Here is a 20768-nt window from a genome sequence, read left to right on the forward strand (position 1 = left end):
ATTATTATGTGGTGAGCTTGCGAATGTAAATATATTCATATTAAGGATCAGAAGTCAATCTGTCTAAGTCAAGGTTTTCATAAACTACTTTGTACTGAAAATTTGCTAAGAGTATTATTAAAAAGTATCCACTTTAAAAAAAATCCAGACATATTCTATTAATTTGTTTGACCAGTCAAAAATATTCTATAATTTCAGCAACGGATGTCAAATTTATTTAACTTTTAAGATTTTTATCTATTAAGTATATTTTTTTGCAGTAGCTTATAAAATTCAATTTTTAACTGTATCTAAGCAACCAATGTGGTAAAATTAAAAAAAAACATTACTTATTTTTGATATCATTGATAAGCTTATAGTGCCACTGAAAAATGGCCCGAGAGTAACGTCTGGCTCTCGGGACACTTTGTGCATATCAATGACTTACACTGATTAATCTCCGAGCTCTTCACGTATACCTTCACGTTTAATTGTAAAATTGCTGTTTTTGGTTACGCGCCTATTCTGCGGTAGCGATTCATTTCTTCAGCGGATTTTTCATGTTAATCCATCACGTTTCTGTTGTTTACAGCGTTGACTGTGCGGTTTCTCACCAGGCGATACATAGGAGAGTACGATCATCAACAAGGTAAGCCGTCACACCTTTACAATTAATTCTGTGACCAAATAATAACAACAAATATCGACAAATAATTGCCCTAATATTACGATATTTTTTGCTCATATTTTGCAAAACCGCTTATTACGGCTTCACCAAGTAAAATCATATTGTTAAAACGTCCGATGTGACAATTTTTATCAAAATAATTTTATTATAATATATCCTGTTTGTTTATATTAGACTGCTTAGTTTAGTCAAATTCTCAATTTATATAGCAGGGTTGGCTAACCTTTTGACGTACGCGTGCAAAAATTTCCCAAATATTATTTAAAGCAGTTGTAACGAAACAAATTGTTTTTTTTTTAATGATGATGTTCTAGATACCACTCACAGAACATAGCACCAATCCTATAGCTTTATCACTTTTTTCAATTTCGAAACTGTCTGCCAGAATTACTACTACTTATCTGCTCCACCAAGTGTTTGCTTCTTAGTTGGTGCAGTTATTTTTTGTGGGTAGAAATGAAATTAATTGTCAAAGTATTATTTAGTTTGGTTCTTTACGCATAAATTGACATCAAAATCGCTTCGAACGGATGAGTCATTCTCTCGCTACGGTGGTCTCAAGCATTGTGAATCGACCAAATTTAGAGGTTCGCGGCGCGGCATATCCCGCCGCCTGATGAGGCTAGTGCGATAATAGTATATGTAACTCATAAGTTCTAAAAACCGACCTATGCAATTTTATAGCTAAAACGTAATGCTTATTTTTGAGGAGTATCTGCCTGCTATTTTTTACAAAATGCGATCTGTCATTTATTATTACAGGTATTTTTACTCTTCAAAGCGTGCCATACAAAATCATCTCGCGTGCCACTGGTGGCTCGCATGCCATAGGTTTGCCATCACTGGTATATAGTATATAAATACCACCAAAATTTTAATACAATTGATTATGTAATCCCCCATGTATGTATCATTTTAGTAAAACCGTAATAGATACCTCTTATGTTTGTAGTCATCCAAGTCATCAGATCGGCATTACTATTACAAAATAAATAAACGATGGCGATGAGGTCCTACTACCTACTTATTATTTTGATAAAGTCACTCAAATATGCTATTATTTCTCCCGTAAAATTTTCATCGGATGTTTTAATATTTAAAGTTGGTTATAGTTATATACATATAGTTATAGTGTACTGTAATTGATTTTGATGGTGGATGGTAGGGGGGGGGTTATGCTAGGATGGCTGACACTGACTTTTTGCTGACTGATGCTGTTGAGGCTGGCTCCGTGGTCTTGTTGTACTATCACTCGCGCGGTATTGTTTATTGGGTCACCCATTGCGCGGCACATGTTGATCAGAGATGGTTTAGGTTATAAGTGTTATAGTCGGTATGCACCTCTCTATACCGGGATGTGCTACTATAAGTTTCTGGATCTCTCTTCACGCATATGTGATTTCGGGAATTGCACACTGGTTGAACACTTTGGACTTTAGGCAAATGGGAGGTCATTTTTGAAGACATTATTCAGGCGGCCAAAAGTTTTATTCTGTGATCAATTTCATCTAATATACATCCATCTAAAGACACTTGTTGTCCCAGATTGTCCCAAAAATATTTATGTAGAGAAGTGAGTTTATGACCTCTCTGAATATTTTTATGATTCTTTATTGTATTTAATTTTATTTAAAATACTGTAGGTATAAGGTTTCATAACCTCAATGTGTATAAATGTTTTGTGTCATACGTATCGAATTGGATTATTTTTATTATGATATATCATTTTGTCTCGTCAAAGCGAAATAGAATATTTTTCTACCCGGAAGTACTAGTAACGATAAGAAAATACCCATATATATTATATTATATTACATAATAAGTACATATATTAGTATAATAATAACGAAACTTTTCAACATGCGACATCTTTTACAGAATGTTTAAAAAGTTAGATAATTATTTAAACTTTACAATCGTATAAGTGTCTTTGATGATAGCCTAATTGATGCAATTGGATATATTGGCTTATTAGCAACTGTGTGTGTGTTTTTTAAAAATTTTATTCCTGATCTTGTTTGTGACTAACACGTATTAAAATACCCGAATGAAAGCACTAATAACATCAATTCAAATAAACACGTTGTTAAGCTATGATTCTATTTTGTAAAACAATAATACTATCAACCTGTTCCCACTATTTTAATTATAATGGCTTATTATTTAAAACTGTAAGGTCAACATAATATAATTCTTGTTAATTCATTATTTTTATTGTTAACCAATTAAGTTGTTTTTTTTATATAAGTCTCTAAGCCATTGCTACGTAATAAGATTTATTCCACGTCTGATAAGATCGAAAATCGCGTATCAATATACAGGAGGACCTCGACTTTCGCACATAATTGGTTCCTGAAAAGGTGTGCGAATGTTGAATGTTCGAAAGTAGAGGGAAGTAAAAAAAATTAAATTGTGTGTATTTTGAAATATTTATTTATCAAGTAAATATAAGATGTTTAAAAGACATGTTTAAGTGGGGTTTGCGGGTGTTTCCCTTAAAAAGTTATCAAGAGTTAACTCTTTGCTACTCTTCTTTATCTTATTTTAAATAAAATATTTTAAATGGTAAATCATTAACTTTACAATATTGCTTAACTGCTGGCACGAAATGTAAAGTGAACCAATCTTTTAATATTAACGCAGTAAACCCAGGCTTTTTTATTTGATTACTGTAAGCAATTCTTTATCCTTCCCTTTCAATGCTCTGGGATTTTCTGGTTGATAAATTAACATTGGCATCAATTTTAAATCACCAGCCAAGTTTCCATCAAGAAGCAATGTCAATCGGTTTTTAGAAGGTTTATGCCCTGGGGCAACTGATTTTTCCTTAGATAAGAATGTACGACTAGGCATTTTTTTCCAAAATAAACCTGTGTCATCTACATTAAATATTTGGCTAGAGGAATATTCTCCGTCTTCAATAATTTTGGATAATGAGGAAATAAATTCTTTTGCAGCACCTTTATCCGCATCAGCCGATTTTCCAGTGAATTTAATATAAACCAACTGTTACTTGCTTGAAAAATCGTGTTAGAATCTTCTTTTTATAGCCTTCCAATCTTTGTACAAACTAAGAGCCTTCGCTTGAATAAATGAAATATTCAGAGGGACATCTTTTTGATGTTGGTCGTCGATCCATGATGACAAATATTTTTCCATTTCATCCATAACTATGCCGTGTCCTTTAGAAACAACCTTTAAAGATAATATATTTCCACAATTTTGAACGTAGGTATTCCTTAATTTTATTTTTATTTTTCAAAATTGAACATATCGTAGTAGACCTGTTTGTATCATACGAACGTCCGATTGAAGTAAAAGATTCACCGCAATCAGAACGTCATGTGATTGATTTCTTTTTGATTGTATCAACACTGCAGTTTTTCCGTTTCTCACTCATGTTTATAAATTTTTAGGGTGAAATATTTCAAATGAAGAAAATTAGCAAAACGCACAATATGACACGCCCGCACGCGCTTCTGCGCAAGCCACCTATCCTAGCTAACTCACAAGCAAAGTGACGGGTGCGAGCAGGATGCAAGTGATGCAAGAAATGCACTTGCTTGTGAACGAGCGAGAAGGGGATATCTTAACCCCACGGCCAGCGCGACGTTTAAAAAAACGTTTTTTTTTGAAATGTGCGAAATAGCGAATTGTGCGAAAGTCGAACGTTCGTAAGTCGAGGTCCGCCTGTAATAGACATGGCCCCCACAATGGGAGGGGGGGCTGACAGGGCTCTAGCCTGGGGGCCCGTGCTCAGGAGCGGCCCGGCGTGGCGAGTCGACCAGATAAGTGAGATAAACATACATAACAAATTTGCTCTAATAGTAAAAAAAAGTCCCCTGCGGCGCTATTTTCCTTCAATAATGTTGTTATTTAAAATTATGTGGTTGTACTATACAATTTAAAATTGTGTATCGATAGGTACTAGACACCTCCATAATTCAAATGGATGTATTAAAATATACACATTAATTTTACCGCGTACACCATTTCGAAAATGCTACTGTAGGGCATCACACTGCCTTTATTAATTAGAGATAGGTAGGGGGCCCGCCAAAGATCCTAGCCTGGAGGCCCGCTTCAGGATGTGGGGGCCATGATCACATATATTAATATTAAGCAGTAGAGAAGAGTGTTTTAGAAGTAAGTAGGCTATGGATATCATAGTGCATAAGTAGGTACTTGTCAGTCATACTTAAGGGATTTCATAAGAATAATAATAAGACTACTGATGAATAGGTATACACTGATGTCAACGTAGAATACTATCGTAGAATAATAATTAACATTAGATTTTGGATCTACAGTATGTTAAAATACACTAGGAAAACGCTTGGTTACTAGATATATGTATGTACCTATGCAGTGGCATGGGGTGGAGGTAGGCTTATAAGAGGTGGAAAATAGTGGACACTAAGCTTTGTCACTAAGAATACAATTTGCAGATGGTGCTGGCTAGTTTTTAAAATGCAATTATACCCTGCCTAAACCAAACCATATAGATTGTATGCTATGAGCGATCCGGCAAAATAATTCACACTTTATTTAAGTCATCCTTATTTTTCTCGTTGAATTAATAATTATTACTATACGACGTATTAATTATTAATTTTTTTTTAAATTTATTAAACCTGCCTATACCAAATCATAATCAATAAAAAATATTCTTCTATATATAAAATATCTAAAATTTTGTATAGATTAATAACATAAATTATATTTTCAAGTTAGCTTTAGTATTGTATTGTTTTATTTAAGTGTTATTTACATAACGATACAATAAGTAGAAATAAACAAACAATTTTTAAAATAATTCCTCATGCGCCGAAATAAGAAGAAAATGATTGCAATATGTGTTAATTAACGTTAGTAGACGTTGAAACACCTAACGGAAACGATTTTTTTATAAGTTAAAATATGTTTTAAACTAGGTACTCTGGTGTATAGAGCTTTAAACGTGTGGAATAGTAAAGTTGTTGTAAAATGCAAAGCATTTAAAACTGTTGTAAACGACGTTGCAATGAATTTGCTACAGATCAATACGAAGGTTTGCTAAATGCAAAGAAAAGTCTTTATACGTGTCAATATCTTTTCTTTTTTCTTCTTGATCGTTCTCTCTTGGCTGAGAATCGTGACCATCTTTCAGTTACCTTCTGAGCAACTAAGACTCTACATTCCTCTCGATCCTTTATTTCTCTCAAGGCAGAGTGAAGGCTGCCACCAGTAAGCTCATTCAATTGGTCGCTTCAGCGCACTGGCACTCTTATTTTCTTCATTTTTCCTGGAAACTATCTAAAACCACCAGTCTCTCCTGGTTATCAGATCTGCGTCAAATACTGTTAAAAAACAGCAAAATGCGTCTCAGACATAATATTGTCGAGTGTCGTTTCTTTATCTGGAATCTTTGATGGTTCAATGATCGTCTTATGCAGAATTGCGATTTTAACGTTTTTCTTGCCAGATCTAGCATTTTTGATAGGCATCTAGCTTGAAAAAAAACGCATCTAGCTTGTGGCGTTTTTACTAGCGATTTTAGATGCCTCCAACAGCTTTAAATGTGTTGAAGAAACGCTAGATATTAAACGCGTATAAAATTTCTGACTGTCAAATACTTAATGCAGGTAGGTCAATTTCAAACAATTTCATGCATTATTTAACATTTTTGTATATTATTCCGAATCTGCGCGTATATAAAATAATAATTTAACAATTATTCATCTAAAAAATATGTAGTGTTCGATGTGTGGGTTATCACTTTGGGAGACGTCGATGTATCGTAGGTTATGGTGTTGAGGATGATGATGAAGAAGTCGAATATGTATGCAGGAGCGAATTTTATTAGGCGTAACGGTTGGTAAAATAGTATCTTACAGCAGTTATATTACAATACTAAACTTATGATAGGTACGGACCCGAGGTCCGCATCTCGGTACAATCAGATGTTGGGCGAAGCGATATAGAGACTGCGATGGTAACAGACTGGAAACCTATATTCGAGTGACATTTTGATAAATCATTATTCGTAATTTATACAGTCAAAAGTAATACCTAAACATAATATTCTAGTACATAATTATATTGAACGAGTCAGCGGTTTAAATACGAGTAGCTGTAAATTTTATTTATTATTACAGTCATAGTATAATATGATACTATGGGAATGGATATTAGACTAATTTTCCATTGCGATACCGTATTTAATATCGCAAATCAATCTGCTGACACAGGTAATAAGTTGTTTACCGGAATATGAGTTGCTGGGAATTTATTATTGCGGTCGAATAATTTGATACATTAACTTTATTAAGCTACAAGTATGTTCTTAAATTTTTAATGTTTGTTCTACAAAAAAGAAACTCTCGTCTTCAAGCATGAAACGAAACTAGAACGCTGTTGACACAATATAGGTAGTTGTAGTCAATTTTGAAAATATTTCTGTTAAAATGTGTGGTTTTTACATGTATCGACAATTATGTTTGCACTACTTTTCGATACGAAAAAGCAAAGGTATTGACTTCGTTCTTGGTAGAATAAGTAAATTTACTTGAAATTATTGTATTTTCACAAAATCTAGCGTTATCCCGTTTGGCATGTTTTTGTCAACGATAGTTATACACAGTCAACGATAGTGTATGCTCTGTCCAAGAAATACGAAGCTTTCAACATCAACACCACATTTCGTAGACACCGATTGTCTTTCGCTCCTTTGCTCTATGATCATCAAAAAAGAATAATTAATTATTTAATAGGATGATTTTTTTTATTGTGAATACTTCGTTTTTTTCAAATTATCATAGCGTAGCAATATTTATCACTAAAAAAATATTGTTACGATTGCAGTCTGTGTAAATTAGATTTGGTCAAGTTGTTTAGTACGTGTAATTTAAGCCAACTTGAAATTTAAGCTTGTCTGGTTTACAGCAATTGAAGCTACCCTACCGACCGGTAATAGAAGTTTAAAGTTTTGCCAGGAACTTGTCTGCCAACTTAGTTTCTCTTCACAGTATTATTATATTTGCTGTAATTTGAAGAATTACGTGTGATGCACGTTATGTTATTGTACGTAGGTATTCAATATTGAATTACCGCTTGTTAGACGTAGTTTTCAACGTGAAAATAATATCATATTACCTTCTTATCATCCCTTATTTATAAGGAACCTCGTAGTTAAATGCGTAGACACTGAATAATTCTCGTTCAATTTATGGTGAGTTCATAATATATTTTTTGGATCCCAAATCTAAAATTTTTACCTACTAGTAACTTTAATGTTGTAGTGTTAAATAAATGCTAAGTAAATGATTTCAATCTGCTTCTAAATAAGGGTTTCTTAAATTTCCTCTCAGTATTGTATATTGTATGCATTCACGTACATCCACTAAACTGGTGACTATTGGGTATTACTGGATTTTCTGATTTTTATGACAAAGTTTATTACTTGTTTCCTTATGATAGAAACCCACCAAACGTGACCGCACGTGCTATAACAATCAGAAAATTAAATAATAATAACCTGACAAACGACAAAAACATTGTGTCAGTTATCTGTCATTTGGTCCTCTTCCAAATGACTAAAATCATAGGGTTGGCAAACCTTTTTACGTACACGTGCGAAAATTTTCCAAATATTATTATTTTACTGTCTGGCGTGCCGAACAGTTTTTTTATGTGGGAAAATAGTTATTAGAATTCTATTTAAATAGTTCAAAAACTATAATAGAGTTCATAAGTATTACTGTATTACAAGTAGTTTGGTTCTGTACGCACAAATTGAGAATTGCTCCGATAATATCAGACATTCTCTCACTACAGTGGTCTCAAGCATTGTAAAATGATTGTAAATCGATCACAATCAGAGGTTGGCGGCATCGCTTCTCTCGTCGCCTGGTGAGGTCAGTCTGATAATATTATCTGTGACACATAAAACCCAAAGACAGACCCATGCAATTTAAATTAAACGTAATGCTTCTGCTTGAAGGCTATCCGCCTGGTATTTTTTATACAATGCGATCTGTCATTTATGCATGAATTTCGTTGTTTTCGTTTGCGCATCGATTGGCAAATATTATTAAAAACCGAAGAAAATAGCCATGGCTATGCTGTCATTATTTTTAATATTATATTATATGTATTTATTTGTAAAACTTTTTTCTAAAAAAAAATATTTTTAAAATTATTATTTCTATAATTAACTATTTATATTATCTTATTTTTATTATCTTATTAATATTAATTTATATTATCACTCAGTGATTTCGAAGAGCGCTGATGAGTAGGTATTAAAAGTGACCAAAAGTTAAAATTTGTCGCAATTAGTATTGGATAAATAAATATTGGATAAATGCGACGTTTGGGGCATTTACCCGTGGAGATGCAGGGTTCGATTCCCGGCTGGGGTGGCTTACTTTTTTCAAAAAAGATTTTTTCTATTGGTTATAATATACTCTCTCAGAAAGTGTTTTTTCAAATTATATAATATGTTTATTATATCTAATTTATTTTCTCTTCAACATAAAACATTCGCGTGCCATGAAAAAACATTTCGCGTGTCATAGGTTCGCCACACCTGCCCTATCACATGTGGTTAGTCAGGTTTCAGAATTGCATGTGACGGTCAATGTTTTGTGTGCCAATCGTTTCAACTGAAAGTCAAATAATCTTATTAGATATAATGGTATATGGATAATACCAACCCAGGGAGCACAAAAATAATAGAAAGTGCGTAACCTTGTTATTGTTACTATAGCAAGACCTAATTTTTGAGGTTAAAGAAATATAGAATAAACTTAAACACGTGTTAAAGAATATTTAATTTTAAATAATTATTTCTATATATTATCATAATACACAATACCGAATACCGAATGAAAATACTAATACCCAGTCTTGAAGTACATGGAAAAAAACAGAAGTACGAGTATCTACTAATAAATTAATATATTATATATAAAAAAGTTCTTTAAAATATTAATATTAGCACGTGCCATTGCTGGTCTCCCAGGGCATTAAAAGGCAACGGAAGTAAACCAGACAACACTAACCCGACAAAAATACCATATTAAACCTTTTTATGTTAATGAAAACATTTTGTTTCCACTTTCAATACCGGATATTTCGGTATTGTCCGATTTTTAAAACCGGTATTTCGGTATCGAAAATACTGGGATATCGGTTTTAAAATACTGGTATTGCAATCCCTAGATCGACGTACCTTGTGTTTTTTAGGAAAATTAAATTGAGTCATGAAATAATAAAATTAGCCTGGCTTCAAAATCTTAGCTCGGGATAATTGATTTTCACGTTTCTATTTTTTTATTAACCTGCCTAAATCGGATTGTAATAAATACTTACATATCTACTTCAGTTGACTATTAAACCTAACATAAGTTTGCTCTACTCTCGTATTGTTGGTATTTATTAATTATAATATATCTGGCATATTACTCATATTGATAATATTCAATTGGTACATGCCCATTCGGGTTTGATCTAGCTGGGTTGGTACAGGCACTGGCGTAGGTAGCAAGAAATATTGCAAAAATCATGGAGCACAGTGTTTCGAAAAAAGAAAGAAGGTCCTAATTCAAGAACTTTTTTAGGTTTTCATTCCAAAAAATTCTCCAATATAATCGGCTTTTCCGACTATTTTTTCAGTTCAAAATCAACGTCGAGAGCTTTTTTTGTTTTGTATCATTTTTTTAAATCTTCTTGTGATTTATTTTTAATCTAATTGAAGCGCTTAGTATCAATGTGGGCTAAAGGCACTTTTCAGTGTTATTTAAAATTTAATGCCAAAAAAATCTTTATATCAATATCTACTATTCTAAAATATTTCGTGCATCAAAAATGGACAGATCATATGCTAAATCGACTTTTAAAATGTAAATGAATATCAAAAATGGCCAAAGTCAATATGGTCGCCATAGCACATCTATCGTCTGCAAGACCTGAAAGATAATCACTTATTTTCAAAAACGGCCAAACTAGTATAGAAATAGAATAGTCAGTATCAAAAGTGGCTGAGAGAATATTTTAGATGTCAAATTAAGCTTTGTTAATAAAGTTACACTTACATTTATTATTTAAAAGTATTCAGGAAAGGTAATAGCATATTATTAAGAAATATATGATTTTTCTTTCTTTTGACTATGTCTGATCCTAATAGGATCATATGGGCCTCCACAGAGTGGAGGTTTGTATTAACAGATTTTATTTTTGCTCAACCTATTAGGACCATACTCTGGCTCATGCAGAAATTGAAAAATAATATGTGAACTTGCCAGACCCAGGATTCGAACCTGGGACCCTCGACACTATAGACCGGCGCTTAATCCACGCGGTCATCGTGGGTGTAAAGAAATATATAATACTTAAATATAGGTAGGTATATTGTCAAAAGTATAACTACAGTATTTCGCTCTTCCTGTAAAAACATCAAGGTATCTGGCCCACTTTGATAATGGACGCCTCCTACATTTTTATAGAACGGTTTATGAGTATTATGAATAAAAAAACTGTTGGCCTGAGATTTAGAGGTATTTGTCCGACTGGGCCTCAATATTTATTTGAAATCTTTATGTATTTGAAATCTGAATATATATGTAATTATAAATATTTATGTATTTATTAAATTTAAATTAATCTGAATCTAAATCTAAAAATATTAAATCTGAATAGTAAAGTTTATAACTATTTTACATATTTCCCTATCTACGCATATAATAAGGGTTGAATAAATAGCCTACGACCAATGAAATAATATAATCGATGTCACATGCATACATTGGTTTGTCGTAGTTCTGATTAATTAAATACTAGTTCAATGAACCGAGATATTATATTTCTACGAAATACCAAAGTATTCGTACAACATCAATTTGTAAATTGTTGGAACGATGTAAATACACATATATTGTATTATTCCAATATTATTGTAATACTTAAGTATAATTATTGAATATGGAATTATTATTACATATTATATTTAATCAATACATAGTATCTTTGAGTAGTGGTTTTTAACTCATTTCGCGTTATGGTATAATATTTATTTTTCTTTAATTTTGTCTTAACTATCCATCCATTCATAATAAAAATACATCGAATTAAAATAAAAAAATAAAAACAGATACCTGAATTGATTATTTCTTACTAGATAAAATTCTGGGATCATTTGTGTGTACAAAATATAAAAGATACAGTTTATGTTGTAATTAGTATACACGAATAATTATGATGCCAGTAACTCCAACCTCCTAACATGATATTTTAAAGGCACCGCGTAGTCGCCTCAAATTTGCATTCATAACATTATGATATTAGGCACTTTGGCTTCTAATATGTGCTAAGTATGCAATTATTATTTTTAACTTCGTCGGGACATCGTGGCTAGAAATCGCCACTCAAATGATTTGGCCGTTGAGCGGAAGCCTTTTCCACGACTCGGCTCTTCGTCTCTTGACATCCAGCGGTACACACAGCCTGTTTAAGTGGAGAACCTACATCACTTGAGATTTGGTCGATCTATTAGCATGATTGTGTCCCTCATATTATTTATATATTTAAAAAAAACAAAACATTCTGTACATAACGAATCAAAATTCAGAATGTTCACAATATGATATGTACATTATGACAAATATAGAGAAGAAGAAAAAATAAAAATAACATAAACAATTTTATATAGTGAAACTAGCTGACCAGGCAAACGTTGTTCTGCCATATAAATTATTTCTAGTGAATATTTTGGTTGTTAAATAAAAAGTAACGAATGTATCGTAAGTGTGTGGGGATGGGATCTATGACAGAAAGAGGAATAGAGCACTATAGACGATGACCGCCGATAAAAACAAAAAAACATCAACCATTCATTTTCTCAATTCAAAATGAGTAATAATGTTCATAATGAATGAATTACCTGTGACTGGATCTCGTTGTTTAATGTTTATGCAATATCCGTCTTGTCCCTTCCAGAAAATTAGCGTATATTGGAGAGCGTCGTATGAACGGTGTGTGTCAGCGATGAACTCCAGATTATTGTTTCTTCTTCGAATCACGATTTCTCGCGTCGATATGCGGTCGCCAACCATGATTCCAGCAATGTCGTCAACAACAGTCGCATTGAATCGACGTACGTGCTCTCCAGCTGGTGTTTTATCAGGATTGATGACAATAGCGTGATTGTCACTTTGCAATTCGTGCATGTGTGCTTTGAAGAATTTCAATAATTCATTGTGCTCATTCAACAGGGCGTCCAGTTCGCCGACGATGCGCCTGGCATTAGGCGTATTGAGGCTATTGTAGCCGCAACGTGCATCCAGATGATTGATGTCCTCACCGCCGCGCCCATGAAGTAGATTTGTAAAAATGTATGTGGTTCGTTTGGCATTAGCAGCAATGAGCCTACTTTGTGGTATAGTTGACCTTTGATTTTGAACGTAGAATGGAATTGTTGACCATTTGCTGCAGTATTGTGAACTATTTCTGTTGCTCCGGATGAAGTCATTTGGAAGCATGAATTGAATGTGCGAATGGACTTCAGGAACAGGTTTGAATCTGGAACCGTGCCAATGAGCAAGCTGTTCAATGGTTCTGGTGGTATCTCAATTTCTGGTAGTTGCACTTTTCCTGATGCGCAACACATCCCGGCTGACTCACGTTTGAATTTGAGCGCATGACAATGGGGACATTCTTTGTCCATAGCACCAATCAGCACTTTCGGATGAGCGGAATATTCAATATCTGGCTCGTACTCGAATGCGAGACGAAGGAACGAAGCGGATGTATATGTTCGATGTACTTGTTGGCGTTGTCGGTCATTTGCTCTGCGTGTGTTAACTACGAACCGGCGCGCTTGGCTCCGTTCCAATTGTCGTTGTTGATTTCGTTCAGCTCGTGCCTCTTGTGATTGAGATGCACGCAATTGTGACATGCTTACACGCACGTTTTTGTTATCTTGTTGGATTTGTTCGTCTGTTCTTTCTTCTCTACTATTTCGCATGTTTGTTGCTTTATTCGTTAGACGGCCCAAATGGCCCCCCTTGCGTCTTGCTGGCATTGTGCACTGTAATACACGCACATAAAAATAGATAAATTAAAATAAATCGTACAAAATTTTGCACGCACTGCGTTGTGATTTGCCAAATGAAATGTCAAAATGACGCGACGCTTCTCTTGAATTCTTCTCGGACGTAGTGCCATCTGTCATTCAACAACATAAATAATTTCGTTCTGTTTGAAATACGAACGACGGTTAAATTTGTTCATACAAAAATAATATAATCGCGATTAAAAAATGGGAGGATGGGGGTAGGAAAGTGAAAATTTGAGGTTATAGGTATTTTTTATGCCAAATAATAAAAAAATACAAAAAAAAAATTGTCAAAAAAATAAAAGAAAATTTTTCTGGATAGAGATACCCTAATCACCTAGCGGTATGAAATATACTTGTTGACCTATTCTCATACCTAACAAATGTACATAAAAAAAATCATAAAAATCGGTCGAGCCATTTCGGAGGAGTTCGACCACAAACATCGTGACACGAGATTTTTATATATAGGTATAGAGATAAAATTTAAAAAAAATACACAGCACATTACTGAAAATCTTAATGTATTTAGGTAGCGCATTGATTAGTCTTGCACCCTCAGAATAGTTTATAAACAGAATTCCGATAGGCTATATTCAATACACTACATTTTGACGCAGGGTTTTGAATGTGTGAGTGTCCTATGAAAATGAACCACGCAGGATGGACGTGCAATAGTGTGTGTAATACACCAATATTAAATGAGCGCCAATGCATAAATCGAGAGTAGTTGTCAGTATTCGACGTATGACGTATTCTTGACACGTGTTTAAGTTTATCCCGTATTCTTCCGCACTCGTGATCGGTTGCCTGCTACTTCGTACCCATTCGGTATTTCAGTTCCCATTATTTCTGAGTTGCTTGCACAAAACGCATTGTGTAGGTTCACAAAAAGGGTTTCAGCACCTATGCCAGTGGTGGCGAACCTATGACACGCGTGTCGCCAGTGGCACGTGAGATGATTTTTCATGGCACGCGAATGTTTTATATTGAAGAGAAAAAATATGCCAATAATAATATTAAATAACAGATTGCATTCTATAAAAAATAACAGTCAAATACTCTTCAAGAATAAGCATTACGTTTAATATAAATACATTATTCATTAGGTCGGTCTTTAGGCTTCATGTGTCACGTATAATATTATCGCACTAATCTCATCAGGCGGCGGGAGAAACCGCGCCGCGAACCTCTGATTTTCATCGATTTACAATGCTTGAGACCAATGTAGAGAGACAATGCCTCATCTGATCGAAGCAATTCTAGCGTCAATTTGTGCATAAAGAACCGAACTAAGTTTTACAGTGACAAAAAATATCATTTATATCTACAAAAATGCCAGTACCAAATAAGATACAAAAACTTGGTGGAGCTTAGTAGTAATTCTGGCAGACAGCAGACAAAATTGGTGGACCGAAATGTAGGGCGTAATTAAAAAAAATATAAAGCTATATAGGTATGTGTGCTATTTTAATAGAATTCTTCAAAACCATTTTTTCTCCATGAAACGCTAAAACACAGTCGAAAAATAATATTCGGGGAATTTTGGCACGTGTAGATACGTAAAAAGGTTCGCCATCCCTGACCTAGGCTATAAGTAGTTTTTGTTACTTAAGTTTAAATGTTTCTCGAAATACTTACCTATTGACTTATTCTTTTACAAACTAAATAAATGTAAGTATGCAATGATTAAATAATATACCTTTATAATATTAATACTATCGACTGAAGGTACTTGATGGAATTTGAATTTAAATTCTAATGGATTCAAGCTCTGTACTATTCCATTTAAGTCATTTTTTGCGACCCGGGTTTCGCCTTTCGGCATCTAAAGGCGCCGTGTACACTCACCAACGGTAAACATACACTGACAATGAACTCTAGCTTATATAATAAATCAATACAATAAAGTAGGTAAAAACTCCATTACCTATTTATCAAGGCGAAACCCGGGTCGCAAAAAACGACTTAAATGGAATAGTACAGAGCATTAGAATATACATTTACTCGTAATTGATATTTTAACCCTTGTGTATTGTAAAAAATACTTAATATAAAGTAGTAAAAAAATATTTAATTTATTATTCAATATTTCAGAATAGTTGTGTACATAACCATGAATGAAACACCGATACTGAAAACAACTTACAATAAGTAGGTACTTAATCATTTTATAACTAAAGAGACCTAAGTAATGATTTTTCGAAATATACGTGGGGTTATAGCGTATAACTAGTATAACATAATATCTAAATATATTCAGAAGCTTTGAGTCTATTAAACTAATAAATAATACGTAAGAATGCGTAGGTAACTATCTAGTAATACTCTTTTATCAAACATTATTGAATATTATAATATTTACGTTCATATATCAATTTTATTACAATTATTTTCAATTCAAGGTGAAGATGTGGGATTTGTTTAAAACTGGATTCATCTACCTGTTTTATGTTTATCGAGTAATAAATACTGCAGTCAAATTGCTAAGTGGTACGTGAAACTGAAAGAATTAACAGACAATAGACAGACTACATCTATAAAAAAGTGTGAACGACACGTGGATAATAATAGTTTCAATAATATTTAAGACCATTACTCAGGCGATTACCCACTTCTTCTTCTTCCACCCCGTCACGTCCCAAGGTTGGGGCATAGGGCAAGCACAAGTTGGCGCCACTTCCTTCGGTCCATCGCCAACTCCTGTGCATCCCGCCATGTCAGACATGCAGCACGTAGGTCGCTTTTGTAGCACCACTGCAGGGTGAGGGAGGGCCGGCCACGGCGATGGAACCCTTGAGGCTGTGCCACAAGGGTACGAAGTGCCGCACTCTTTGGCGGCATCCGGAATACGTGTCCCAGCCACGAAAATCGTCTCTTCATGATAACTTCAATCACCGAAGGCCATTGTGTTTGCTTACGAGCTCGGGTGTTTGTAACGCGGTCGTACCAATGTACCCCTAAGATTCGGCGGAGACATCGATTCTCAAAGCTCAAAAGCCGAGACTCTCGAAGCTTAGTAAGAGAGCATCCCACAAGTGTTATTAATTATTATTTTCACTGTTAATTGTTGAAGTATGAATAGAAATATTTTTTTTACTTATTACTACTCGTATAACTAATAACTAAACATTTGCCATTAGTTATTTCTTATCACATCGGTGATTATAGCTGTAAGTCAAGGAGGTGTTCATGGTCAGAATTAAAGCATCGACTGTCTGTACAATATGACATTGTCAGATTGAGGTAGTTGAAAATAGGTAGATAGGTTGTGGTAGGCAGTGACGAAGGGTAGAGGTTGGTGTTAAGATCCGACATACACAGTGCACGCTAAAATTTGTCAGTAATAAGTACTTGTTTTCATTGAACTATGACTACCATTTGTTTGTTTATTTTTAAAATGCAATTAAACCTTGCGTATACCAAGCCTAAAACGAAACAAAATATATTATATTTAACTTTTTAACGAAACGAAGAACACAACCACTAAACTATACATAAAAATAATGTCTAACTACGATTCGAGCTTAGGCTAGAAAGTAGTTCAGCACTATGTCAAAGGAACCGTTTTGCGTCGAGACCAGCGTTAAAAATACTGAATATAATATATTGTAAATATGTCAGGCTTTCATACATATAGCCTTAAGTTGTGACATTGTATGTATTTTTTGCAATACGTGTGTAATTGTTTGTATGCGTGAAATACCAAATGAATTGAAACATTTATTAGATTGTGATATATATATATATATATAAATATATATATATATAGATGTTTACATAATATTAACGGAATTGCTACGTGCCATCTGATTGACCAATTTGACAATCAATTTAAAGTATATACCTACAGACAAATGTCGTCAGCAAATTATATTTTTTGTAGAATATAAAATAAGAAGGCGGGCTTTAAATAATCGTATATGCATCTGGGAGTGTGAATGAGTAGTGTTGCCGGGAAACAGCGGAATACTTATATAACATAAAATATAACTAATTTTAAATTACTTTCCGCATATAATTTAATAAACATTCATACAGAGTCTATTACATTTTTGATGTATCTTAATATTTTCTTTAAGTAAATAATATTTTTAATACCTCCACCTTTCGCCACTGATATATACATATATATATATATAATATTCAATTAAGTTTTGGTTAGGTTATGCTAGTAAATAAACTACGTTTTGTGGTAGTCACCAAAATACTTAATAATATATAGATCAATATTAATCAAAAGGCAGGTGAAAGCGTATAGATGTAGAAAAATGTTGAAAATTTTCATGTTCATTTGGAAGCGTCGTTTCGCCCGTTTAAGAGGTTTTATTGAAATGCAAGAAAATCGTTTCCCTCTTGGGGAATTCGGGCCGTAAAAATTGTCCTCACAACACAGGCAAGAAGTGTTGTATTGGGGGGAAGCCGTGATGAGGGAAGCAGGTGTGCCATCGTCATATTATAAATGTATGAATGTGTATTACGAAAAAAGCTTATTTTGTAGATGCGAAGAAACGAGGAATGGATTCCGGAACTTGTTAAAGACGTATTGAGAATTTAAAATAATATATTGTTTTTATACATTTCAAATTATTAAATTGTCATTATAATCGGCATAGATCTAGGTACTAGTGAATGTTTGTCTTCTACATCCAAAAACACCTTAGATTGTCGCTGGCATGCAGGTATTAATTAATAAGTTTAATCAAAATATTAAATTTATTAAGAGAATTTTATGAAATAATATGTAATTAATTCAAATTCAAAATGCAATATTCTGAAAAAAAAATTAAATGTGATGTTATTTGCATATAATATCTACGTTTATATTGACAATTCTCTATCAAATTATATTATATTCTACTTACTATATTTAGGTTTTCATATTATCATTTTGTAAAATGGAATTATGCCATACGAATTTTATAACCGAAGATGTTGAAAAAGTAGTTTATGAAAAGTAAACAGATCTAACAAGATCGATCAACTAACTCAGGGGTCGGCAAACTGCGGCTCGCGAGCCGCATGTTGCTCTTTGGGTATTGGCGAGCGGCTCTTTGCCAAATTGCAAATTTTTACAAAAACTTTTGTAAAATTCACAATTTTTATTTTTTATCATTGATTTGTACACTTATTACCTATATTATATAATGACATTGTAGCGAGCTATGATGGCTGATGTAAAAAGGTATGATTGTTGTTGTTTTAAATCCGCCCGTTGCAAAAGTCGACAAATCAAATTTTTCCCCATTTGATGACACGAGCACTTTTTAAATACAATTTTATTGGTGGATTTAACAAGCAAATAGTTATGGAGCTTAAAATTTATAGGTTTTGCCACCAAAATTGAGGATTTGGAGAGAGAAAAATGAAATTTAATTTCACAACACAAGTGGGGCGCTCTAAAAGATCTACATAAAGTAGGTACTACGATTTTTAATACATATTATGGAATAACTCTCCGAACTCATATTCGAGTCTACATAATAATATGTATGACGTGAACAATCATTTTCAAACATGAACAATATAAATAGCATTTAGAGCCAAAATAACCAAATAACCGATGAGAATTTTTTGGAGTCGCGCCTGAAATTAAAAACTGAAAGTTACATACAAACATACACAGTCTCCAAAGAAATGCAAGGAAGGCCATTGTTCACATTAGTTTTAAGGAATGCGTAAAAATTGTATGTAATTCATATTCTGTAAAAAATATATTTATGTCAACAAAAACAAATTTAAAATTCTGGAAATCTTCTTCACTTAATAAATAAACAGTTATGAAATGTAATTTCATTTAAATAAATCATATTTATAAAAATATATGTATGGCTCTCGAATTTTTTTTAACCCTTGTGCCACTCATATTTGGCTCTTTTGGTTCAAGAGTTTGCCGACCCCTGAACTAACTAAATGAGAATTAATTAGCCAAAATTCAAGTTTATTTTTCATGCGTGTAGTGTTTTCTTTAATAAAAATAAATTAGCCTGCAGTTTAATTATTGTCCTAAATGTATTATGTAAATAATACATTTTAATCATACTGTTATAATGCTTGAATGATTTACAGTCACTTATTTCACTTTGTTTGGTTTAGTTTCATTTATTATCAAGAGAAACGTCGAAGAAATAAGGCTAGAGAAATTTTCATTAAATTTAGTATCATCATTATAATATCATTGTTTTTGTCCTGTGGTAAGTTATTCGAAACGAGATTAATTATGATTTAATTTGTTTGCCAACCATTATTACATCGTGTATTTACTGTTTCTTTATAACCGTGTATATTTTGTGGTATTTCCTTGTTATGCTCAGCATGCTTTTTCCACGCTATGTAATATAGTAGATAAATACATAATATTTTTCACGATATACGTATTCACCTATGGCTTGTACACATAACTGACCTGACATAACACGGTCCTTCGCGAGACATGGCGCGCAGTGTTTCAGGCTTGTTAGTACAAAAACATTACGAGGCATTATACGTCGTACGGCTGGCACGTGATGTCTGTACAAGGATTTATAATATTTTAAGTATGTATCTCTTTATACTACTTAGTAAAATATCTGATTGCCAAAATATTTTAAAAATATTAAATTTAGATTTTTAATATAATAATATAATATATTTTCCTACCAACCCTTGAATAGATTACGAAACATGTGAGAGTAAACGAATTTATGTTTTTTTTGATGTTTTAAATCACATGAATTATTTTTAAATTAATGGTCACGTAATTGTCTACATTTCAGATAACATTTAAATTTATTTGTTTTAACATAGAAAACGTACTATATTAGGTAAACGAAAATATAATTGTAAATTTTACAAATAATTAGAATTAATAATTCATTTATGCGGAAACTTGATTAGGGATAAAATGTGATTAAAAAACCTGATTACGCTGAATTTAATACAAAAAAGGGTTATATACTTAGTGCATTTATATAATTCTAATTTAATAAAATAAATATGCACCTTAAAAATATTAACAGATTTTAAACA

At 33.0% G+C, this 20768-nt stretch overlaps 1 protein-coding gene across 1 annotated transcript in view; it reads left to right on the forward strand.

Moving 5' to 3' along the window:
- Window positions 1–20768, forward strand: part of LOC147079580 (ras-related and estrogen-regulated growth inhibitor) — a 223923-nt gene that overhangs the window by 129927 nt on the left and 73228 nt on the right. The window contains exon 2 of the mRNA XM_085941808.1: window positions 572–628. Coding sequence (XP_085797934.1) covers window positions 572–628 — 57 coding nt within the window. The remainder of the gene's footprint in view (window positions 1–571; window positions 629–20768) is intronic.

Source organism: Rhyacophila brunnea, unplaced genomic scaffold, assembly GCF_057557595.1.
Source record: "Rhyacophila brunnea isolate RB1 unplaced genomic scaffold, BYU_Rbru_1.0 scaffold_1, whole genome shotgun sequence".
NCBI classification, from domain to species: Eukaryota; Metazoa; Arthropoda; class Insecta; order Trichoptera; family Rhyacophilidae; genus Rhyacophila; species Rhyacophila brunnea.